This window comes from Lepeophtheirus salmonis, chromosome 2 (assembly GCF_016086655.4).
Source record: "Lepeophtheirus salmonis chromosome 2, UVic_Lsal_1.4, whole genome shotgun sequence".
In the NCBI taxonomy this organism is placed as follows: Eukaryota; Metazoa; Arthropoda; class Copepoda; order Siphonostomatoida; family Caligidae; genus Lepeophtheirus; species Lepeophtheirus salmonis.
The window spans coordinates 22549910-22577788 of record NC_052132.2 but is presented as its reverse complement, the minus strand read 5'-3'; the positions used below and the strand labels follow the sequence as shown (position 1 = coordinate 22577788).

The 27879-nt window shown below is 30.4% G+C and overlaps 1 protein-coding gene across 2 annotated transcripts in view; it reads right to left on the bottom strand.

The window, feature by feature from the left end:
* LOC121132625 (neuronal growth regulator 1) overlaps positions 1–27879 on the bottom strand; it is a 374771-nt gene that overhangs the window by 336035 nt on the left and 10857 nt on the right. Inside the window, exon 1 of one of the 2 annotated variants that reach the window (XM_071886703.1) lies at positions 3154–3536. The exons of the other annotated variant lie outside the window; for it this stretch is intronic. Within the exon in view, the coding sequence (XP_071742804.1) occupies positions 3154–3211 (58 nt within the window). The 5' untranslated portion in view covers positions 3212–3536. Of the gene's footprint in view, positions 1–3153; positions 3537–27879 lie in introns of those variants that run through there. 2 annotated transcript variants of the gene reach the window in all.

The following is a 27879-nucleotide window of genomic DNA, read 5'->3' as shown; positions in this document are numbered from 1 at the left end:
GATTCGCAATTATACTCTACAAATGAGTGTTATAAAAAAAAAGCTTTAAAGGCCATTTAAAAATTACAGTTGATAATTTTAAAATCTTTTTTGTGTTCTATGGCTTAAATAACCAGGGTTTTATCTGGCAGACGTTCCAATACATGAATTTTGTTGCATACTGTAGTTTTTTTAAATATTTTTTTGGTTTATTCGAAATACATATTTTTATAAAAGAAAAAAAAATGTATTCGTATATTATATAATGTATTTATGCCTACGGATAAACTTTGTATTGCACTTAACTTGATGTTATAAGAAAAAAAATGGAGATATAATTTGATTTTTTCTTCCATTACTTTTTTAATATAGAGCCAAGCATTAAGAAGCCAACTAGTTATATATTAATATTAAATATTAATTTAAGTCAAAAATATTTTGCACAACAGAGTTTTATTATGAAGGAAACAAAATGAGAACCAAGTCAGAGTAAAACATGGACTTGTACGGGCCAATCTAATGTACTAAACGTATTATATAAAGGGTGAGTAAACTATCAGTACTACAAAAATGATTTTTTCAAAGATAATTTTCTCTCCAACAAGTTCTCTGATAAAAAAAATAAAACCAGATTCTGTAAGCTTCATTAGTTTTAATTGATTTGATTGAAGAAAATAACATCCAGCCTCAATTATAATCTTCGAGACCGAAAGCAAGGGTAATCCTATGTCAATTGATGACTTGGGAAATCCTAATAAGCTCGTCTTTGGTGTAACAGGGGTTCGATTCGTTTATTGTTCGATCGAACGCTACAAAAAAAAACCATCGGATTTAGATCCAGCGCACTTGAAGGCCAACAGTCCGGCGAAACGAAGTTGTCAAAATTGTCTTGAAGCCATTTAGTACTTTTTTTCAAGATGTGGCAGGGAGCTGGGCCCTGCAGCCACATGTAAAGCTTCCAATTGGCTGGCAACCATGCCGATTCAGAGCTTCAAATTGGTCTCTAGCACGTTCAAGTAGGGATAATTGTTGACCCAGAGGGTATGAGAGAACACATGAGGAGGGATGACGTATGCTTCGAAACTAATCCTCCCCAAACGTCCTGACATGGGCTGGAAATCAACTATAGAGGCCTCAAATTCCCTCCTGACTTTGCAAACGAACGTGTCACTAAGTCCCACAGTTCGAACAATGGTCGCTCCCCGTGCAGATTCCAAGAAGGGCTCCTTGCCTTTGCCAAATATTTGGAACAACGAATTTCTCAATTGACTCCTTTTTTTCCCCAACTGTACACGTTTGAAAAAGCTATTTAATCAATATCAGCTGCCTAAGTACCCTCGTTTGAGAAAGAGAGCGTACTAAATTGGTGGCATAGATAGCTTCCGCACCCTGTACTTGACTCAAAAATAAAATACATTAATCTAGATTTATTTGAATTCCTTTGAACTATTAACCATTCATATTTTGTATGAATGTATTATAATGATTTATATAAAATAATACCTCATTTAAACTTAATGAAACCTGTCAAATATTTTTGTGTGTACCATATACACATTATTATCTATTTTAACGAATTAAGATGCATATAACTTTATGTAAAACGTACATACATATGGAAAGGTATTTGCATGTACAATGTACATACAATGTTGGATTACCATATTTTTTCTGTAAATTGTATCGAATTATTATGTACATAACAATACATCATAATCTTCAAAATTCAAATTACCGTATGTCATATTATATTGTGGTCTGTCAACACAAATGTATGTATATATTTTTTTTTTTCACTGGAGTCAGGATTGTATTTGTTGTACTCTCTGACGGTGTATTACAGAAGCTTCAATTTATTTGCAGTTGGCTCATATATATTGGTCGCATTACTGAATAGACTTTCATTTTCAAGGGATGGACCTGAATTTTATTAAGCAGGTCTATTATTATTGAATTGAATTATTATATTTTATAATAAAAATTAAAGAAACAATTGTTTTATCTGGGGCCACAAAGGTAGGAATCCCTAGTTTAAACCCAGGTTAACCTATACTATGATCCTCACTTCCTTTTATAAGATGACTAATTGAAATAGACGGAATATACATTTTTGAAGCATATTCTGATATTTCAAACGAGGCAAATTCTTACCAACTTCGATGCATAGGTACACTCCGAAAACTTTTGACATATAATTGTATAATCACGAAACTAGTCACAATGAAAAAGTTAGAAATTTATAGATATAATTGAGACCGAATCAAAAGGGGACAAACTATCAGTAGCAGTGATTAACAGTATTGTTGAAGTGTTGAAAGGATGAACTCAAGAAAAAAAACGCCCTCATTTGAAGAAGAAAAAAGTAGTATTTCATCATGTCACAAACCACTGAAAACGATGGCAAAATTGCACAGATTAGGTAACAAATTGTTCCCTCATGCCATATGAAATGCCATAAAAAGGTAATGAAGAGGAAATCACCGAAACTGATGCCTATTTTGAGACTAAAGAATAGTAGTACTATAGAAATGACATTGGAAAGTTGTATGACCCCTAAAATCAATGTGTTGCCCTCAAAGGTAACTTAATTGAATAAATTAAACGAATTAACCGAATAAATATGTTTACCTATGTTAGCCTACGAAAATTCATCCAACTTGTTATGATATTAAAATAAAAAAGACGTAGCTCAACGGACAACGTGCTGGAAGAAATTATTATCTAGAACACAATGTGTGTAGACTTACGTATTCGTCGTTCCCTAGAAAAGGAAATTTACTTAATGTATATGGACTTCAACGACAATTTATAGATCATAATATGGAGTATTTGTAATACTATAATGTTCACCACATATACTTAATCAGTGAAACTACATTGGGCTAATTATTATTTTTTTTAAATGGACCACCTCTTCTCTTTGATTTTTGTTCAAGATTTTTTTTTGCGTTGACTTCCCATAAATACGTCTGTATACAAATTAAGAAGTGTCCTTCCTATTATTAAAGTCAGGAATGATTTATGATGTCATATATTCTGTCGACTGATCATTACACAGGAGTACAATATATATAATAATATGTCTCATCAGATAAGTAAATAATAAAAACCTTCTTCAAAAATAATAGTACTTTTGTACATATGTAATAGCCATGAATCAAGTTTTTTACATACCTGCATTGGAAAATAAATATAAGCTTATGAAGTATATAGAATACAGTAGAGTCAACATGATTTCTTCACTCTATGATTATTGTGTTTGTATCAGTATAGTTAAATATATTTTTTTTTGTTAATCACTCCAAATATTAGCTTTTGTATATTTACATAAAGTTTGTAAAATAAATCAAAACTTTTATTTATATATATATATATATGTTATGTTCAATCACTTGATAATAAATTTGAGAGCAACATTGTTATACAAATGTGTCATTCACCTCAAAATCAAAAAGGAATTGATATCACTTTATATATATATATTTTATTTTTTTTAGAGCTGAAAGAGCGTCACACAACAACCTGACTTGCAATCTGAAGCTATAATCATAAACTACGAGAAAAGCTGAAAAGAAAACGCTTTTATGGGGAAGGGGGAAGAAAATTGAAGCGCTGGAGAACGAGAAAGGTGGTTATGTCTTTTTTCATTTTCTTTTCCTTCTTCTAAAATTCGGGCAGAGAAAAATGGAGAAACAGAAATAGAAGGGGGAAAAAAGGAAAAATATAAATAAGAGGCCCTCAATAGTGTTGATAAAACTATTATAATGATTGAAAAAATTGATGATAATTATATGTACTAACCTACAGTATATACTTTCAGGGATCGTCTATGTTGAAACATTGTACCATTATGGTGTGAATTGAGTAAGAACAATGATGGAGAGATGTTAAACAATTATCAAAGAAATTTAAAAAGTCAAATGTCGATTTTTTCTAGGTTTTGTCGAACGATAACAATAGTCAAAAAAATATTTTTTTTTTAAACTGCTTTATTGAAATTGTGTGTTCTTAATTGTTTTTATTCTAAAAAACATGAAAATGACTTTTATATCTAAAAAAATGTCGATCTTATAGCGTATATTATGTTTTTTGAGAAATATTTTTTATAACATCTACAGCGTGCGGCTGTTGTATAACAACAAACTTTGAGTGCATTCATATGCATTCGCAGGTAGGGCATTATCTATTGCTTTGGGGGCTAGCCAAAAGTGTTTGGTGTTTTAAGAAAACTTGACTTTGTTAGATCCAGTGTTTGGGCTCTAAGCTCACCGAACTTCAATACTATGGACTTCTTAAGTGGGGGTGTAATTGAGCTATTAACCAACACTTCCTCCTGCAACACATAATACAAGCTAAACGTCCAGAATTGAAGAATAATTACAACATCTTTCAAAGGAGACTCGCATCAAGACTTGCTCCCGTTTCCACGGTTGAAAGGAAGCTGATATTGACGCCAAAGGCAATTTAATGAATAACGGGTTTTTTTATTCAGCTTTTATTTGAGAGTGAGTTTTATTAAAGTCAGAAAATTAGTTTAGGAGAAAATCCATTAAAAAAATTGTGTTGGTTATTAAATAGAAGTCACACTCTGAACATGATTTAGAGACATTGTTTGGTTCTTTGAAAATTAAAAAAAAAACATAAAATATAGTTAGTAAGTTCTAATTTTTTCCAACTATTTCTCAATATTTTTCTGAGTCAGAGAAAATGCTTTGTATATACAAAAAAAAAATTGTACCTATCCTTGAAGGCGAATTAGTTTTTCATTTTGGATCACAATGATAAAAGTCATAGTTTGTCGTAGAGTGAAGACATACAACTTCATAATAAATTAAGTGCATATTAAAAAAATGTATATTTGAAAAGTAATTTAAAGTTTCTTACTTGAAAAAATATTCAGGTATATTTATTTAAACTATCAAAGCTTATTAAATGTATATTACGTTACTCTCTGTAAACCACAAAAACAAAAATTAGTTTTAATAAATGCCATTTATATGTTTTTTAGGTAAAAAACAGCTTAATCCGAGGACCCCAATTGAGTGACTGGTTTATTCTAATAGTTTTGTATTTTAAGCATTTTTTCAAATAACTTTTTTAAGGATAAATGTTATATTTTGATCTTTTTTGGGATAAAAATATATTTTAATGACTTTATTTGAAAAAAAAAACCATTTCTTTAATTACCTTTTTTTATAAAGTTATTTGAAATATTAAATATTTATATTTGCAGATCAAATATAAAATGACCAATATTTGTAATAGAGCCGTACCATGGCATGTCAGTGGGATTCCAAAAATTTCATATTTGGAATATTATAATTATCTAAAAATAATGAGTTGTATTTAGAAGTTCCGTAACGAATGGTTATTCTCCAGTTATTGTTATACATTTACAAACGCCAAAATCAAAGGTTACGAAAGTTCTAAGGAATTAAAATTATCTGGGAAAGTGTCGATCGAATAAAACGATGTCATATGAGAAAAGAAGACTTTTCCCTGTCAATACAACAAAGATAGCCAAAAATTATACGATTGGCCTAAACAATTTTAGTTTCTATATCTCTTGATTCTTTTGGAAAATTATTATTATTTTTAATTCAATATATGACGTCTCAAATGTAGTAATTAGTTTTGTTTCATATTTTCTTTTAATTAAACAATAACTCAAAAAAACCTTCACCTAAAAACATCACATATATAGCTTAAAAATCAAAATGGTTCAAAAGTACTGAAATATTGTAATTTTTTCCCAAAAAAATATTACTTCAAATTCAGAACAATCTCATTTTTTACTCCAATACCCTTTAAAAATGTGTAAAAAATGGAAAAGTGAAAAAAAATCCCATAGTCTAATATGCAACATGTCAATATAAAAACAAGATGGAAATAATTTTAAAAAAATGTGAAAAAAGGATATTTCAAACATTATTTAAAATATTGTATTATTTTAATTAATAAGAAGCCACTTCTTACGATATTTAATACGTTATATGACGTTAATTTACCCATTATAACTAATTAATAATCTATGTTAATTGTGATCAACACGCATTTGTGACATGAAAATAAGGGATGATTTTGAATTTAACTTTGAAATTAAATCGTAGAAAGCTCCACTTTCATTTTTAAAAATGATGACTTAATTGACCTTTTTACCTTATTGATCAATTTTTACAAGAATGATTCAAGCTTGATTTTATGTTGACAAGTTACAATTTGTGTACATACATATTAGGCTTGTTCGGTATGGCCCTTACAAATCAGTGCGGCACATATATATATAATTATATATAATTTTTTTTTAATTAATAGAATTTGATCATTTTAAGCTACAAGCACTCTTGTATATAGGAAATAATTTCTAAATTTGTTTATGCAGAAAAGAAATAATGATTTACAAAGTGATACAATGGTATGGTGGAAGATAATTTAAATAAGTTTCCCTATGTTTCCAAGTTAGTTACACGATACTTAGCAACCACTGGTGCATTTGTACGAAATTGAAATAAATTTTTCGACAGCTGGCAAATTGGTGACTGGTAATTGGTCTTGTTTATTATCGGAAAATGTAGAAAAGTTCATCTTTTTCCAAAAAAGATATATAAATTCATGAATAATAGCATTATATAATCCGTCAATATTTTATAAAAATCTCTATTTTTTAGAAAAATACAATATATTGAGGAATTATTTATTTATACAGAAAATAAATTATTAAAGAATAAAATATCGAAAAAACTGTAAAAACTTATTTCTTTATATTTATATTACTACCATTTATTTATCTCTCTAAATTGATATAAAATAGTTATACAAAAAAAATTAACAATTATAAAATACGAACTGAACAATTCTAACTAGATTAAAAGTGGAAACTAAAATACATTTTATACATCATTACCTTAAAAAAAACTTCAAAGACTCCTACATAAGATAAGAAGTACACCAGCAAAAAAAAAACAACAGGTAGCGCACGAGAAGGCCAGCTTCGCTGTGTATAAAATAAATATTTTAAATACTATGTGTATCAAAGAAGGGTCATCATGTTAATATAATTTTCTAATGTGTTTACTAAGAGTAGCGTGGTACAGCTACTTCTCTGTTTATGTTCTTAAACTAATAGTAAGAAGTCTGTTAGGATGCACTCCAGCTTCATATTTTCTTCCATCATTATGAGCCAGTCTCTCTCCGAAATCATCACTCCAAAAGTACTGAACACTAAACCTTCTGCTGCCTTACGGAATAGAACCACCCTTGGGCAACTATACAACAGATGGCAAGATGACCCTATTTCGATTTTACAGAATGAACAATATTTTTCCAGTAGGCTCGAAGTCTTATTATTTGGAAATAATGACCCTGTAGCTAACTTATAGCGAAACCATTATTTATGTTATGTTACAATATCAACGATACACCCCTTAATATATTCACTCTTGTCGGAGAAGTTAACTACATTTCTTGTATTCCAATTAAGAGTTTTTTCCAATTGAAAAAATTAAAGCTATTAGGCTTGGTATTACAACCGCAAATAATACCAACTGAACCGCATTCGAAATCAAAATCGAATACAGAATTGTACTGCGGTTCAGTTCGGTTCGTTTTTACCTTGGGCCTCGGTGCAATATATAATCACATTTCTAGTATTTTGATTTAATCATTTTACGTTATTTTTTATCATTCATTATTTGGTTTATATAGTTCGGTTCGTTTTTACCTTCCTATAGCTTTACATATATAATCACATTTCTAGTATTTTGATTTAATCATTTTACGTTATTTTTTATCATTCATTATTTGGTTTATATATTCGGAGCAATTGTGTTGGCGATATTCTATAAAAAAACATTTTACTGTTATACTGTACGTAAAGGGTGTGCCGTGGTTCGTACCGAGCCGTGGTTTTATAGTACTGTCTCACACCTAATGGCTATAATTTTAAATTATTATACTCGTAATTAGTTTATGTACTTATTAGCTAGCCTGTATCTAAACATGAATTAATAATCATAATGGAAGACTAAAAAAATGTAGAAAAAATATAAATAATTTGTCATTAGGGGGGACTTTTGATTGAGTAAATAATTGACAGTAAACAAGAGTAATAGTAGGGGTGGACCGATATTGGTATTCGCAAAAATCTGCCTCTTTTGAAGTATCAATTATCGAAATCGGCTCAAAAAAAACCATTTCACCAATACTTAATTATATGCATTATTTTTAAGTAACAAAAAAATATTAATTCTAATTTTTTTAAATCTTATTATTTCAAATGATGAACCTATAAAAGGAACTGAGTATCATAATATAGACTAACTTATGTATAAACCTAGGGGATTCACCCTGTAAGGGCCCGGATAAAATCTTTTTTTCTTTTTCTTTTTTTCAAAATTATATTACAATCTAATCAACATTTAAAGTTATAAAACAATTTTTTAACAAAATAATCTAAGATATAAGTATTCTATTTGCATACGTAAATCTTTTCTGACTTTTTATGTACGTAAGAAGGCTTCCTCCTCTCCGCTTCCCGTCACCCACACACACCTATTCAGCGTCCGCATACGTACGTACGTAGTGGCTGTGTTGGAAGGCATACCAAGAAGGTAGAAGAAGAAGAAAGAAAAATTGCTTGTTGATAGTGAACAAGGTTAATAGAAATACAAGGTTATACCATAAAGTGTTTACGACTGATGTTTGCCTTCCACCACGCTTTTAATAGTGACGTCATAGTGTATAAGTAGTTGCATGTTTTGTTTACATTTTCGATCGTATAAAAAAAAGAAACAATCTACATTCTTGACTCTACAATTTGACAAGGTCTTCATTTTAATATAAGACATTCAAACCCATTGAGGATCTTCCACGTCATAGTGAAGCATATGAAGCTAAGTCTCATTTTCTACAGAGGATCACTTTGCAATAGTGGACTACAGTGAGGAACGATGAGGATTGTCGGATTTCATTCAAATCCATTTAGGAAAATTAAATTGAACGCTTATTAGTTATTACTTATTCTGTGTTAACTCTTCATCCTTGTCATCATCAATTCTACCATTCAATCCAAGAGCAATATATTCAATCCATAAATATTGTAATTACTTATAAGTTATTTGTATTGACTGTCATTTGTTAGGATGGCCATAAATTATCATGAGCATTCTTCATCAAATAGAAAATACTAGATGAATACTCCTTGGATAATGGGTGGAGTTCAATCTAACAAAAGATCGTGTTACTTTGTCACTCCCGATCTTAAAGAATAGGTCATTGTGATAAAGTGCAACATAATTACATATACTAGGGATAATGAATTTAAAAAAAAAATCATAATGTGCATTGTTATGCAATATTTTAATTAAATTGAAGTATCTTAAAACGAATACCTTATTGAAATAGAATTGATTAATCCACAGTCCAAACAGTTCCCATATTGACTTTTTGTGGATTTGACACAAGAAGAAAACTTCACTCCCAATAGCATTACAGTTGTGTTTGAAAAAAATGTTCCCCATCCAATTTCCAAGGAATTGCTCGACAAGGTTTTTAGACTTGGCTAGAACACAGACACTCATATTTAGAAAGTTTATTGTTTAAAATTAAAAAATGACCCTCAAAAAAAAAAAATATATATAATTTCCGTCTCTATTTTTTAACTAATGAAATGAGCAGTTTTTCGTACTTTACTTGCTATTTTTCTTTTTATGCTACTTTTGTTTACAATATTAATATACTAATGAAAGTACGATTGCAAATAAATTTTTTTATAACTTCATATTCTTCCTTAGGATTATTTTCCACAATTATGCTGGTGAGTCGATCAATCACATATGTTTCGGTATCCAAAAAATTCCCATGAAACTTAATAAAATCCTTCTCTATTTTTTTTGCAAAATTCCAATAATATTCCGATGGTTGAAGCAGTCCCCCCCTGGACAATTTTTTACGCCATGGATTTGGAGGAACTTGGATGCTGGAAGTATTGCATGCCAGAGTGGGAATTTTTTGATGTAACGATTTGGCCACATATCCAGCAACATAAATAAATCCTTCATCTTCACAGATTTTAGGATGTTGTAAATCATGAGATGGTAGTTCTATTGTATTTTCATCATTTTTTATATCTTCCTCAATCTCACCTTTAATGATTTGAAGATAAATTATATCATAAAAGTCTTGATAAAATCTTCTGAATCTGCTTCGTTCAAAATAGGACTTAAAAGGAGATACAGGATTTATAATATATTCATTAGTGCATTGGTGATACTACAACCTGTAATTTGTTGAAACATAGAAACAAAATATTGGTCTTCTTCAGATCTGACGGGAGCATTCCTAACAACCATTTTTTCTGAACCACTTATTACGAGTATCTGGAATCGATCTATGGCCTCTACGGCATTAGAATGGGAGTGGTTTCGTCCAATATATCTTATTCTTGAAAAAAAAGTTTTCAAGACAATCTTGATTTAAACGAGATGTCAATAAATATGGAAGGCCAATTTCATGATTTATGTATTGATACAATGATATCAAAGATTTTGAAAAAATACTTATGCCCTTTTGGTAGGGCATCAAAGCAGATGACTTAGGCAACACCACTTCTTCCTTTTTATTTCACTTAATTTGTTTCATTATTACAATCACATTTATCATGCTTTGGAGAATATCCTTTTATTTATACAAATTAACTCCATAGGCACATCCAAAGTCCTTTTTTGATATTGTTCGGGAGCTTCATCTCATCAAAGCACAAGACAGCTAAGTTTCTATTTGGATTTTCGTTGAATTTGATTTGTTGAGCGATCATTTTAATAATATTTGATTGTATTCCAGAAGCTGTTTTAACATTTCGGATCCACTGTTTGAGGGTTGTTACACTAGGAACTAGAAGTAGACCACTGGATTGAATGTAACGGTAGGCTTTTGAGGAAAGAGACTTTAATTTCAGTCCTTTAACAAAATCCTCTTCATTCCATTTTCCAAAATTATTCCCACTGATAATTATTTTACATTGAGATTTAGTAAATCTCTTTTCCAGTTCTCCTTTCATCGCTTCTTTAAAATTAGATTGGGATTTTAATAATCTATTTTCCGATTGAAGGATTTTCACTTTTTGTGTAAATCTGCTTTCTGTTTCCTTAGTCACTTGAGTTCTAGAATGAGTGGATCTTTTCTGGTATTAGAAGCCCCACTAATTTGTATAATCCGGGATACACATTCTTGATTAGATGTGGTAACCTTTTCTAACACAAGTGTTTGAGTTGATTTTACATTGGTTTGGGATGATTTGTCTAATGTCTCCAAATATATTTCATTAGAATCTTCTTCAAAATGGACCACTATCTTAATTCATTTCATTTTCCTTGGAGCTTGCTCAAATCCTTTTCCAGGTATGATACCTCTGGAAGGGATAGCATTTTCTTTCTATTTTCTTTTTAAAAGTAGTCTCAGCAGTTCACCTTTAAATCACTTTTATAAGCAATTTCCTCAAAATGATTCTCACAAGTTCTAGGTTATTTCCCTAAGGGATCCTTTCGATGAAAAGCACTTTCCCATTTTTTCCTCCTTCAGAGATCCTTTGGAAAGTGATGATAAATGATGTTGATAGGAGAATCACAAATGGCAAGTGCACAACTAACATTCATTTCATTGCGCGAATCAATTATACTTTTTCGGAATTGCGAATAGGTATTAGTATCGTAATAATAATAATCAATTAGTAATAATATATATATATACATATATATTGTAAAATGTAAATAATATATAATATCATACCCCAAGGATACCAAACTTCCCTCTCTTGGTTCACACCGTAGTACGACTTCTTAATTTTGGCTTTTTGTTAATTTGTATTTGGTACCCTTTTCTATTCACTATGACGTCAAAATCTCCCTCTCTTGCCCAGCAATCGGTACGATACATCAAATTGAAAATTCTAGAAAAGGCCGATTACATGATAGTCTAACCTTGTATTTCCATTAACCTTGATAGTGAAGAGAGTTTTTTTTTACTATCAAAACATTTTTTCTTTAATTCATTTTTTAACAAATTAGAATAGAGATAGGACGGGTCTTGTACCCGGGTAGGATATAAATAAATTTGTATTATCCAAAAGTATCCTAGATCCAAACCAGTTTCGAGTACCTAAAATGTTACAGATCATAAAAAAGATCCCAGGGGTTCTCCAGATCTTAAAAAGCTTATAGAAATGCTTAATACTTAGTCCTAGTTATTAAAAAGGATTTTATTGATATCGAACATACACTCTATTTATCTTGATAAGTGATTAAAGTGGCATCTAAATAAACAGTTGCATCGCGTGGTTATTCCACACGACATTATCTCAAACGTCGTTGCCTTTATTGTAACTCACAATTTTTTCCCCGAAAAAAAGAAAAAGAAAAACGGGTGAAACATCATTTATTAGGTCGCTAATTTTTCTCAATTACGGTATTATTGTTCAATGATTCTTTAAAATCGTTCACAGTTTAAAAGAAGCTAATTATAATTCAATCAATCAACGTTCAAAACACTAATTCGGAGAAAAGAAGCAAAAACAATGACAGATGACCACAAAATACACTGTATATTTTGCGAAAGCGAATTAAGGGCATGCATCCAAACAATAAAATGTACATTGTATTCGGTTGTTAGCTGTCGAAGTTTCTTCTTCTTTATCTCTTCTTTTAGTGTTCTTAACATTGATTGGTTGGGTATAAATTAGTTTTTATCAAGCAGTGAACATTCATTATCTAGTAATCAATAATAATTCCATAGTTGGAAAAATTGGCCAACTATCAACTGATTTTAGGGCCTTTTTCTGTTTCTTTTCGGATGAGAAGTTGCAAAATACAATAAAGATAAAAGTCTAATATTTCTAACATGTCTAATATAATAAAAATAATTCTAATACTAACTATGCTCTAATTGTAATAACCAATGATGTAAATCCGGTGGTTTTTTTTTTTTAGCTGGACCGTTAATTTGTAATTGGCAGTATAAAGAGGGAATTTTCTTTTCCTGAGTAGTGAGCATCCTTTCCTAAATAGATTAATTTATATTCAAAACCTGTTTGAACGTTCGTGTGTCGTCATAAAAGACAGAGCGTAACCCTGAGGATCTGTTGTGCAGTTATTATTGTTGTCCTTGTTGGACTCTGAGTAGAATTGGGGATCGACATCGGAGTAATTTCAGCAAATATCCTTTTCTCCTTCCTCTCTTGTCACAGCTGATTGTAGCTGATCAAATGAAACGTCATAAGCATTACTATTTATCTCCTCCAAAACATTCTTCAAATTGTCAGGGTTACCATGTTTAATCTAGGTTTATTTTTTTAACATGCCCATTCTACACTGTATTTTCATCTTTGGTAACAAAAAATAAAATTCAGTTATTTGTTTTTTTGGCATCTATAATCTGTAAAAATATAACTTTAATCCTGATCCTATTTTATTTATGTATGAACTTCTGGTAAAATAAGTACAAAATTTGCGACAAGAATCTACATAACTTTAGCTTCTGAAAGTTTGGGTACCCAAATTTACCCGAGTAGGGTTGTCTAAAGATCTGAACCCAACCGGAACAGAGAAAATGTGGATCCCTACTATCTTTATATTAGAAATGATCCGTAATTACGAATCTGCATAACAAAATTCAAGTCATGACCTTTATATTATTTTGATAGTAAGTCGTATAACACGAAAATGGCATTTAATACCTTCAACAGATCCAGATTTGGTCTTTGGATCCTTTAAAAATATATAAATGATAATCTTTTAAATACACAAATATCACACATTTATAAATCAAAACTTGAGAGCCCTTTATATAACTCTCTTATGTATTTGATGTGGCTCTCTATAAGGGGTCAAAATGATATTAAAAAAGAATCCTATGAATTATGAATGATTCTTTGCACCAGTAGTTTAGAACATCAGGGATGTCAAGTCTAACACATTTAGAATGAGATTGAAGATCATTTTCTCCCTGAAAAACGATTTATTCTGTTTTTAGAAAGCAAATTGACATAATATCTCTATTATCACTCAAGATCAAAATATGAGAGCCTGTTATCATATTCTAATCTGAGCAACAGCAAGTCGTTAATTACCCTAGGGTAGGACTTTGATCATATCCATACAGATACAAAATATATCCTTTTTTTTTAAGTATTACTTTAAAAATATTATTTAAAAATATATAATCATATTTGCTATGATTTATATATTTTCTTGAAGGCCCGTATCAATAAAAGTATAATATTTAAAAAATCAAGCTGTACTTGTTTACATAATTCCTTTTATATGCTATGGAATTGGAATTGGTATCGGAATCATATATAAAGATGGTATCTGAATCGGCTGAAATTTTAGTATCGGTACATCTCTAATATATAGGTTTTTTTAAATATCTCAGATGGTTTTTTTCTGTAACCAAACATTAAAACTTGAAATTACTTAAGTACAATAAGACCTTAAAATATTCTACATTTCAAAACATACACATCAAAGCAGCACAACAAAAATATGCTTACAATACAAACTGCATAAAAATTAATGGCGTAAACAACAAGACTCACAATAATATTCATAAAAACTCAAATAAACATAAAAATAAATTACTCCAAATTAGTGTTCATAGCTTTTAGATTTGTTGAACTCGAATTAAATTTTGTTAAGCTCTGAATACATCGACTATTATGTACGGAATTAGATTTGTAAATTTTAAGCACTTTCCTTATGTAAAAAGTATAAAGCAAAAATAAATAAAGTAATCCTGATATTTTAATAAATTTTGTTAAAAGCTTTTAGCTGTTTTCATTAATGTTCATAATTTGACTCCTGAATGATTTAAAGCAGTTGACTCTACTGATTATGAGCTAAAAAAGGCATTACATTGAATTTTTATTTTTATTTAAATCAATCAATTTGTTTGAATTCGTGTGATTTCATACTTCTGGCCAGTGTTGGGCGTAACGCGTTACTGTAATATAGTACATTAGGCAATAATTGAGTAATATAACGCGCTACTAAATATATTACGGTAATATAATCACAGTTACTGAGCCCGGTAACGCGCACTACTAAATATATTACGGTAATATAATCACAGTTACTGAGCCCAGTAACGCGCGTTACAATCTGAGCTGTCTCACAGGCAAGGTGTTTTCGAAAAAACAATACAGGCGCAACAGCCGTAAATAAAGAGGAGAAGAAGACGGTTTAAATCAACACAAGAAGAAAACGATTTAGTTTGGAGATTTCAAGATGGCAACAACGAAGTATAATTCAACATTTTCTAAGTAGTTATACTCACACTCTTTTCAATTTATCAGAGAAATAGACAAGAACCTCACAGTAAGGATTCAATTTATGTGATGATGGAAAGGCTTGTAATAAGTTACTTATTACTCTACACAGAAGATAATACTCTAAAGAAAATAATTACTTTCAAATGTAAGTAACTAGTAATATGAAATATATTACATTTTGGAAGTAACTTGCCCAACCCTACTTCCGACATTCATACTTATTTTGATAAAAATATGAATTTAATGTACATAATAATTAATAACAATTCCCTAAACAATAATTGACAGTTGATAAGAAGAAAAATACAAAAGGCAAGGTACTACATATGATTTCTCAAATATTTATTTTCCCTTATGACATACGAGAATGATAGTGTATAAAAAACCTGGTTGAGGAAGTTTCATTAAATCAGCTAGGGAGAAATAAAAAAAGTACATAGGTAGGAATTACTCTGACATGAACCTTAAATTCCATTAACACTTAAGTACCAGTTTCAATGCCAATTCAGTATACTTCCGTTTCAAAGGTGTTAGTCTCCATTAGTAACATTATAGTAGGGGTAAACTAATAAATGCTTTTTCAGATTAGTCATACTTCTATTACTCATAATTAGATTCCCAATTGATCGAATAATACTGTTATAGTGTGATGAAGTTGGCGGTACTTTATGAAACATTTAGGATCGTGCTTTGTACAAATAAATGTAGATATAGATATATAAATATGTATATACGAGTACATGGTATATATTTTCATTCTTTGCACCATCTTGCCTCTTATCATTGCCTCCTACATGAACCCATAAAATCCAATGATTATTACCATAAAATCTATCAATATCAGTGTATACTGTGCCGTGACTATATTTTTTTTATTGTTTATTGATTTGTCCCTAAGGTTTACAATATAATAGTGTAAGTGATCCGAAGAAATATTTCTTGGTTATGAATCTACATTGTACATATTTGTAAGTTTTGTTAGATGCTTGGAGTTATTTACTATGTACAGGGTACGACCTCTATTTATTAACATTCTATACAGTTTTTTTAAATGGATTTTCTTCTAAACTAATCATCCGATTTTAATCAAACCAATACCAAATGAAAGCTGAATAAAACAAATTATTATAGTTCACTATAAACGCATTTGCCGTAAATAACGGTCTCAACTCGACCACAAAATTGTTGTAGCATTTATATATGGCAGTTTCCTTTTGCAGATTCTATAACTACTACAGGATCCTGGACATCAGCTCAGATTTTGCATTGTATATGAATCTTTTGGTATATCATTTGACCTGCACCCCAAACAAAAAAAGTCTATGGGATTGAGGTCCGGTGAACTTAATGGCCAAGCAAGTAAAAAAAAAGAATTCCCACAAAGAAGTCAACATTTTCTTCGAAGAGTGGAATCGAATAGGGTCTTGCTATTACCTCCAAACTTATCCAGTTCCTCCCCACTCTCCAAACAAGGACCTGTCCAAGTTTAAGAAGTCTGCAATCTTAATATTGTCTCATCCGGCGCAGATCTCAATAAGGACACTGTTTCCCACGCTTATGGAACAAATAATTCATTGGTCAATACATTTTCTTTTTTTTAACTGACGCTAGACACTTCTGGCTAGCCGCCAAACGGCATTTATAACATCCTACCTTTACATGAGTTCAAAGTTAGTTGTTGACTAACATCTGCACATTGGATCAGAGACAATATTAGCTACAAATTTTCCCTTGTCTAATTATTGTGCTCTAAGATCGGACATATGTAATATGTATTTATCCATGTATTACTTATTCAACCTTTTGGATTTATTATTACCTTTAAATATCATGCAATCTATCTAATATTGACTTAGTACTGTTTTGATACAATTATTTAAAAAAACCTACAATAACTTACCTATTTCATGTAGATAAGTGTACATAACATTATATTTTTGATATACAATTGTAACAATAATTAGTATAATCCCTGAAAATCAGTAAGCTTATGCAAAGAATACTTGAATACATGGAATCTACTATTGTTGTAGGCGCATACAGATTTAAGACTGGAATATATTCTTTTTGTTTATCCTTTTTACTTTCCATCAAATCAGGGAATATTAGATCTACTATAGGACAGTTTCCCTAAAATAGAGATTAACGCAAACCTTGATCAACGGGATCAACACATTTATTTGTAAGAAGTTAGTTGCATGAGCTAGCTTGTATTGTCATGAGTCCATGAAATGAATAAAACAAAATAAAAAACCGAATAAGGACGCAGGAAGGGTTTTCATTTCATATTTTTGTTTAGAATTAGCCCAATTAGCAAACACGTTGCAATTTGCGGATGTTGTTTACTATATCTGTAGTAGCGTTCTTCTTTTATAAGTATATATTTTTGATTCTTTTGTCCCAAACATGCAAGTGAAAAGAATAAAATCTCTTTTTCGCTCGCACCATATAAATAACGTACTCCTTGCCTGAGTTTAAAAAGGTTAAATCAACTCCTCCACTTTCGAACTTTAAATGCTCCTATTATTTATTTTCGAAGGATGAAGTGGCAGCAGGATATATTCAGAGCAGATTTTATCCATTCAAAATACTCTCGGGTGTGCAGTTGGCATTTTCATGAAGAGTTTTATATTTAAAGTGAAATGACTCAAATGATTCAAAGTTAGAATAAAAAAACCTGCTTCCATAAAAAATTTAAGTTCCAAAAATTTCCTTCGAAGCACTGACATATCTCTATAAAATACCTACACCTTAAAGACAACCCTCATAAAGTCATATCTAATAAAAGGTAGTTCTTCAAAACCTTTATTTAAATTTCCTTACAATTTTGAGTATTTCACTTTTCCTTTAGAAAAATCAAATATATACTTTCACCTCCCAAGTCTAACACTTGGAAGCATTTTGATGACAATAGTCAAGGTTCGACCAAAGTGTATGTCATTTGCCTATGTAATGGGCAGAGGTCTTGTCCCTAATAGATGACCGAGGGATACCAACAATTATTGTAGGAGGTCAATCCATAACTCCAGCTTAGGCTAACATATCAGTCACCTCACTTCCAGTGACATAACTCCGACCTTTTAACTAGCAGAGTAACAAAAGGACCACACTCTTTGTTTTGAGATGACTGCATTTATTATAACTCTCATCGAAGTTGTTGACGATGCACAGACGAGCCATTGTTGCATGAAGCTGTGTCTCTAAGAAAAGGGGGGGGGAGAATTCGAAAGAATACCTTCAACCCCTATTTGGGCGTACAACGCATAGAATGACAGAGACGAAACAATCATAGTCTCAAGATTTTGTCAAGAAAAGTTTGTTGCCCTGACGTAATAGTGTGTGCCCAAATCAGAGATCCATACGTTAAGACAGGTTCGACTAAGGTAAGCCCAGAGTACTTCAAGGTCCCAAGTTTGTCCAATAAGTACCTTTTGACCACATTAATGAAATAAACAGTATTTGAATGATCAAAAGAACGTACTGCGCCCATCAATGATTTATGCTTTTTTTCGGCTTGGATGATATATAATCTGAGACCAATCACTTTAGGGTCTCAAGAAATTGCTACCTTACATGATTGAATGCTTCCCCCTGAATTTGGTTGACTTTATACTAGACTCACCATCTTATATTAAGTAATACCCCAATATTAAGGGTATATTTAGTACTAAATCCATAGTTTTTAATAAAATTAATTTCATTTTAATAAACCTCAAAGATAATAATAATTACAATGAGAATACAAACAAAAAATGAATAATGATCATTTTTCCTTTCTATCTCAAGTCTGGATACGTGCGCATCTGCTATTATGGAGGTGATCGCACAAGTTATTGATCTAAGGGTTTATATTTATTCTCTATTTTTATATTGATGAAAGTTAGCGAGAGTCAACTGTATCAATGCTTCTTCAATATCAAAGAAAAACACTGTAAGGAAGATAATAAGAGGTTTTCAGGATTTTCAATTGAGCTTTAAAAAAATTGTGATCTTAATAAACCGGAAAAGTTTTGGCCCATATCCATAGAATAAGTTGGCTCATCAACAAGTACTGTACCAAATTCTAGAATCCCTTATTCGGTCATATAATGTGACAGTTGTGAATGCAATGCTTACATTTTATATTATATTGATAGATAGACCACATCTTAAATCTTCAATTCTCTTTGACGAATAATAACGTATAAAATTGTAACGTATGAATTATGTCAATTATGTTAAGAATGAATTAATTTCATGAAAATTCCCCAAGAATAAATTATAGTAAAAATTTTAATTATAAAATATCTAAATAGCTTTTTTATTGTATTAGGATTATAAAATAAAAGTAAATGCCCAAGTATGCATTCATATGCAAGACATCTCTTTGAACCATTATCACCAAATGGGGTTACTATAAAAATAGAAAAATTATACATATAAACCCAATTTTTATCCTAATAATACTTAGAAACTTAAATATTTTCGAATATTCCCAGCTTCTTAGACAATTAACGTCAAAGGAATTCTATTTTATTTCCTAACAACCAGGCATTTTTACATAGATTCATTGCATTTTTTACATTGCCCAGAGTAATTATGTCTTGGCTAAAAAACAAACTTTCCCGGAATAATATAGAAGATTCCCAAGAAATTGTCAGTGTTTCTCTATTTTTCATGAGCACACTCACACCTAGTTGCTCAATATTCATAAAAATTAATATGTATTTTCCACCCAAGAATGAAATGAAGAGTAATATGAGTTTGAAGAAAAAAGATATAGATATAAGTTCTTTAGTCTCTAGAGCACTCACTAAAAAGAATATTTCCCCATACCAGCGTTAATATTTTATCAAAATTTTAAGATATACTAAAAATGCATATGATTCATGATATACATAAGAGAACAAAAAAGAGCATGGGCTACATATTCGATGCTACATGTACATGCCAGCAATATTTCATTAACACAACACATTGTTATTTCTTAGATTAAAAAATTATGTGAGATACATCAGGGAGCACTAAATATTTGGCACGTATTTGAAATCTCTTCACTTATAAAGAAAAGGAATTAGAAAAATACATAAGTGGAATTGATCATTCCTCCCATAACTTGACAAGGTGTGTATATTGACACCCCCTCCAAAAAAAAACCCAAATAATCAAAAGTGGTTTATCAAATATACAAAAGAACATAGATTGCAGGTCTACTTCGTGTTAAACACCTCATCAGAGATCTGATACTTCATTCAAACAAGCAGGCAGACTATTAACAACGTCAAAAAGGCTATTAATGAGGGTATTGGCATTGAGAGGAAGCCTGCTCCCTAATGACTACCTTAAGCATCGGTGATGAGCTTGGGATTTGTTACATTTTTAGAGAACAACATTCCGTTTTGGCCGAAAACTATGTAACCTCCAGATCCCAACCCACTCAACTTTTCTTCAATGTTGCATCTCGTGGCCAGAGCTTGCCAAACAAGGGCGCCAAATCTCAAAGCTCTCAAGGCTTGCATTGATGAGCAGTGTAACTCCATGAGCCCCAATTAAAGTATTGCTTCCGATGTCAGAGCATCGAGGGCATTGTCAAAGTCGATGGAGGTTACATTGAAGATTAAAAATAGTAACACACGAGCTAACATCAGTACAAAGTTTAGTTATATAGCTTCCCTTGTTTCCGAAATAAAACTTGTTGGAATTTCAGATTCAGATTAGAGTTTTCAATTAGGCAAGCTCTATATCATTTATACAATATACTGGGGGTCCTTATTTGTTATATAAAAACATAATTTATTTTAAAGGCATATTATTTTTTGTTATACAATAATTGAATGAATATGTTGCACCAATAAAGAGAAAGAACAAAAAAAAAGTTATAATGAGTTAAATTATAAATACAAACTCATTCTTTGACATCTGTTATATGTACTTTAACTACATGTTACAATAGTCGTCAATTATCGTTCCATTAAACGTATTTTTCTTTTTGTTCTGCACACTGGTTAAAATTATATTTGAATATGAACATAACTAATGTAAGCAACACATAGGATTCTTCATTATATTCCTTGAGTTTCATTCTCCTAAAATATAAAATGTCCTAAAACTATATATTAGCCAATTATGTCTAGAGTTTTTACTTCCGAGATTATATTTTTGCCGTGTTTGTGTTTCATTGGCTCTTCCTAATGCTAGATGATATCCTCAATCCTTTTTTATAGAAGAAGTACATTACAGCAAGGTGAATTCCATAACTTATACACTTTTGCAAACATATTTATACATTTTGTTTCAAAATTTTGGAATTGGCGCTAGTAGCACCGAATATTGTTACTACTTTGCACTTTTTTTTGGGAATGGATTAGGCAGCAACCTTAAAATAGCTTAGTATTATTTGTTTTATCCCCTCATCATAATGTACTTTTTTTTTTTGAATTTCTGAATAAATAAATGGATATTTTTCTTTTCTTAACTATTATTTATTCTCAACCAAAACAGGCGAACAAAATATTATTATCAATAAATAAGTAAATAAGTTCATATAATTAATAAAATGCACATAAACACATAGTAATTAAATTATAATAAAGGGATGTTTACAAATTCATTCATTTTTTCCCTGGGAAGCATCTCAATGTGTATGAAAATTAAGAAAATTTAATTTATTAAAATGGTAGTTGCATTCATTTTTTTTTTCCTTCTTCTACTCTTTTCTCCTTCCCCTCTCATCCTTTTCTTTCTCGTTTCATTACGCAATTTTTTTTTAAATTTCATAATAAATAAATGGTTAATTTATACTTTGCTATCCCTAATAAACTTTAGTGAAGCCTCATCCTCACTAGCTAACCGAGCAACACAACATCACTGATTTTCTTTCTCTTAAAATGACTAATATGATGTGGCTAATAGATTTATATTATTTTCAAACATTACATTAATGTTAACGTTATGTTTTGTGAGTCTATGATCGCAAATACCACGCAAATTAGAAGTAAAAGTTCTGATAATTTACTTGCAATGTTAGTCTTGATTTAAACCCCAGGAAATCAAGCAGATTTCCTAATTATTATCCAAGCGATAAACAAGCTTCCAGGGCCCCTGGGATCCGGTTATAAGTTGATTGTACCCGTTCCCATTGTATAATTGCACCATTAATGTAGAGTTTGAAGTCAAACTTTTATTTTTATCTTATGTAATAAAATAAATATTCGAGAATATAAAACTCAAGTACACTCCCAAAACTGTGAACATTTTTTTTCATTAATCATTTTCTTCTTCTTCAGAATATGATTAAATTCAACAAGTTGTAAAAGGCGTGTATTCAAGCCTGCATGTTTCATTCAAGTATGTATTTTTATGAATGGTATTAATTAATGACCTAAATTGTTGGACAAGAAGAGAAAAATATTGAATTAATATGGGAGGACCTGCAAAGCCGTGATTAATGATATTCAAATCACAAATCACGATCGTGATCACGATTTAGTGAAGTATATTTTTATTCACAGTTCATTAAAGTATCTACATTAAACATACGTAAAGGCTAAAGGCTAATACGTAAAACATTACTACATCTACATATTGCAAAAAAAAAAAAATACATTTGGTATATCAAAAACTGTAAAAGGGATATTTTTATATATTTTATCACTTTTCCAAATTTTCATGGCTTTGTGCTCATGTTAATTTTAAATATATTTCAATGAAATTTCTCAGATATGTTTATTATGTGCATATAGAAAATCCAAATAAAGGGTCAGCATTATCTGTTAGTGTTTAAATATTGTTTTACGTTAGCGGTTTTGTTGGGCAAAAACATTTTTCCTAAAGGACAATTTGCCAAACCACATATCACCAAAGGACAATTTGCCGAACGGACATTTCACCGAATGTGCATTTATCCAAGGACCATTTTGGTCATTTGACCGAAAAATGATATTTAATTTATTGATATATACCATTGGATTACAAGATAGTGTGATAAATAAGTATAGGTTCAGATTTGTATTTGAATGTGAAATCATACCTCCAATGGATATCAAGCCAGGTTATGATAACCATGCTAAGTAACTTATAAGCTCCTTCAACGAATTTGTATGTTTACTTTTCTAATATGATATCATGACTTTTTTTTCTTTATTCATGCAAAAAGGTTGCATAATATAGATATAAATAAGGATTTATATTTAAAATTACTTTCCTAGAATAAAAGAACAACAAAAATAATACATGTTGTTAAAACAATGACTAAACAATACACCAAAAAAAAGTTTATACAAATTCAAAAAACAACCATAAAATTAAGAAAAAATAACAAGAATAACAAAAAAACAAGTAAAGGTTTATTTCGATCTAAGAGTTTTGAACTTTTTAAAATTGCAAATAGGACTAGACAAAACCATTAAGAATCTTGCTGAGAATGAAGTATATAATTTAATAAGGTTCCTTCAAACTTCCAAGTTGAGATGTTATCATCTGGAATTTTTATTGTAAAAGCAGTATAGCCAGCAGCTCCAGTAATGAGAATCCCTCTTAACTCTCCCACTTTTATAGGTGGTGGTTTCAACTGTGTAAGTTTACCCCCGATAATAGCTTTCAATTTAAAATACCATATTCTTATGTCTTTTTTACGGCATTAACTCTTCCACTCCATAATTCAAACAGTAGAATTTTCTGTGACTCCCTTCAAATTAAGCAAAATAAACTCAGTATTTGCAGAGCCTGAAAATTCCTTAAGGTATGAACCACATAATGAAATAGTTTACCAGAGTCTTTACAAGAAGAATTGAAATAAATACATCCCTAGGACATTTGAAACTGTACCGTGAACGTCTTAACATCTACTATATAAGTAAGATATTTTAAAATTCGACTTCGTCAAGACACTGAAAGCACAAGGGTATCTAAAACTCTGTCCCATAATTTTTTCGACAGAGTTTCAACATCTGTCGCTGGAAGTCCAATTTTCAAGTGACAGGGCATTGTCAATCCATAAAAGTACGCATACATTTTCAGAGCAAATAAAAAATAATGACATTTGAATATGTCACTACGTTTGTTATAATTGTCTGAGGTGGTATTTATCAAAGAATATAAATATTTCAACTCTATATATTCAGTCAATCCAATTTAGAATGAGAATCCAGCTACAATTTCATTAAATATATAAAACTAATATACATGTAAATTCCTTGTGTTTAATTGTAGTGTATTTTGAAAAATGGTTATATTTATTTAAGGACAAAAGAATCAGCTACCAAAAATGTATTTGACACTCCATATAATCATCTAATTTGCTTTTGATGAGGGCACTACTCTTGCAAAATATTATTCTTGTTCGTCAATACATGAGCATTTTCTAAAATGAATCATTCATCATGTCGAATGATAATTAATTGATAACAAAGCACTTCTTATATTAGAACCGCTGTCGTGTTTGTTTATTATTTAATTTATTTAAAGAACTACAACTGTAAAGATTGGAACTATATTCGGATCAAATACTGCTGTGTTGTGTTTAAATAATGATCATTAATTAATATAAATAATAAAAAATTCATTTAATTTACCTATATTACAAATATATCAAAAATACGTAAAATAATGGAAATCGTCTAGTTAGAAAAACATGTGAGCACTTATTCCATTGCAAAGGAACTGAAGATAAGGAAAAAAACTGGAACCATTTACATAAGGCTGGTTTTAAGAAGAAACTCGATGTATGGGTGCCATACGAATTGACTTAAAAGAACCTTTTGGATCGAATTGATGTTTGCGATTATTTGCTCAAACATAACAAAATCGATCCATCTTTGAAGCGTCTAGTGACTGACGATGAAAAATGTGTCGCATACGAGAACAAAAACCAAAAAAAAGATCGTGGTCAAAGCACGGTGAAGCAGCTCAAACGATCACCAAGCCTGGATTAACGGCCAAGAAGGTTATACTTTGTGTTTGGATTGTAGGATTGGAAAGGAATCATTCACAATGAGCTGCTCCCATCGGGTAAAACACTCAATTCGTTCTTATAATGTCAATAACTGACCATATGGAAGGAGGCGATCTACCAGAAACGGGCAGAATTGATCAATAGAGAGGGCGTTGTATTCCATCAGGACAATGCAAGACCACCCACATCTTTAACAATGCACAAGAAGCTTCGAGAGCCTGTAAGAGAGGTTCTATATCACCTGCCGTATAGTTCAGTCCTGGTACCAAGCGATTATCGCTTTTTTCAGCATTTGTAAAATTGCCTTGATGGTACAAAACTGGCCTCAAGAGATGCTTGTGCAAATGAACTGATCAAGTTTTTTACCAATATGGACGATTACTTCTTCAATAGCGGAATTATGAAATTGCCTTCAAAATGCAAAAAAGTTATCCAACAAAACGGTGCATTTTTGATCTAAATCGGATAATCCCAACTATGTTCATTTTATTGTCAAAATAAAGCGAAAAATCCTCATAACTTTGAACCTCACCTGTTATTTTCTGTGTACTAACACTATTTAAATATTTAAGGTTCTCCTCTTTATAAATTTTATACATCCAAAATCATATTACGGACAGCTGATGTTAACAAGGGGCACAACTCAGTAATACCATTAGTATCTCTCTCGCTCTAATAATAACATTATGTATGTGATTCAAATGATATAGACTATAATTATGTACTATTGATATCATTTATGAATACAGGAGTATCTTATATATATATCCTATTACGGACTGGACATCAACCACGTAAATGAATAAAATATTTTTAATATGAATTTTATTCCAATTAGCTGAGTGATGAATGTTTTTTATTTTATCTATTATTGAAAATAATGATTACTTTTTTCCTTGATTTTAGATATTAAATAGCTTATAGATTTCTCTCTCATCCAAAACTTATTTTCTACAACAAATATTATTTTCTATCAAATTAATTTAAAACCTATACCATATAAATATGGTCTGACCCCATCCAGTCCCACTTTTTGATATAATCCCACTTGTACAATTGATCCTTCGTGACGTCATTGAGAACATTTTTGCGTTTATAATATTATTCAATTTTATAATACAAAAAGTTATACGGTAAAGTAAAAATATAATATTTTCGCATTATATTACATTATTATAAAAAAAATGGATATGTTTTGCAAAATATATGCAATGTCTACACATGTCGGATAAATCTTACTTTGTATAAAAAACAAACGTTATTTTTTAATATAATCACTAATTACCTATATTAATAAAGGATATTTGACTGTTTATTTGTTTTTCTGGAGAGTACTAAAAAAATCAGGCTCAGTTATACGTTGAAAGCTAGAGTTTATAAAAAAGAAACGGGGGGAAATAGATTGTATATTATTACAGTAAAGTATATCTGTTTTCGACGTCTAATAACTCCAAACAATACTTCCGTTAGCACATTAAAGAATCCAAAGTTGCCAACTTCCCCATTCATTCCTTAAACAGAATTAATAATAAAGATTTTTCAACCTCTCATTTGTTTGTGATCCAATCCGAAATTAAATTAATCCATTACTACTAATAGTGGTGTAAATCGTGTGGATAATGGGTATGTTTAAAAAAAACGAAAATCAACATGGGAACCCAAATAATTTGAAGAATGTTGGGAGGAAATCAGCTACAATTAGCTGGACGAGAGAGGAAGAAAATAAACAAGGACATTGGCAAGAATTACTCCACTGTCGATCCCCAATTCTACTCTGAGTCCAACCAGGACTTACAATTATAGCTTTGCGACAAATCTTCAGGGTTACGCTCCGTCTTTTATAAGCACACACAGGTGTGCAATCAGGTTTTGAGTATAATTGAATCTATATAGGAAAGGAAGTTCACTACTCGGGAATTAAAAAATAATGGCAACTGCTAAGGAAAGGAAAATGCATTCTTCAAATTAAAATTAAATGGGCGAGGTTCATATTTTTATAAATTGGCAAAATTTTACTTATTCTACATATATCTATGAATAATTATCCCCAAGTTTATATTCAAACTTTCTTTTTTCAAATACAAAAGATATTTAGTAAAAAAAAAGTTTCAAAAAAATTATGTAAGTTGTACTTATTTTTCAACAAATTTATAGTACTTGTTCTTGTGTTAGGATATATAAAATCTTAGCATCCAAAGTATGCTCACCGTGATTTTTTTATGTACATTTATATTTATTTTTTGAATATTTTTCATTTTAAGATATTGACTTTTTTTATAAATATCTTTTTTAGTATGACACGCTAAATATCGCACAAGCTTGTTGCTACATTATTTTTGGACTTGTAGATCAAATAGTAACACAGCTCTAAGATACTAAGCACAAACTCAAAAAATACAGACTGTTGGATAGACGAACTTATCTTGATTAATATCTATATTAAAAAAGCAGAGTGTGACTGGATGTTTGCTGGTACTTAATTTGTGAGTGTTACGACTTTATCTAAGAAATAACATTGTTTCATTATTATTCTTATTGTTTTCCTTATTAATTTATACTTACTAGAATAAGTTGATCGTTTATAGCATTTTTACCATACGAGTTTTTGGTTGTGTGCAACCTGACCAAAGTTTTTTTTATTTTCTAAGCT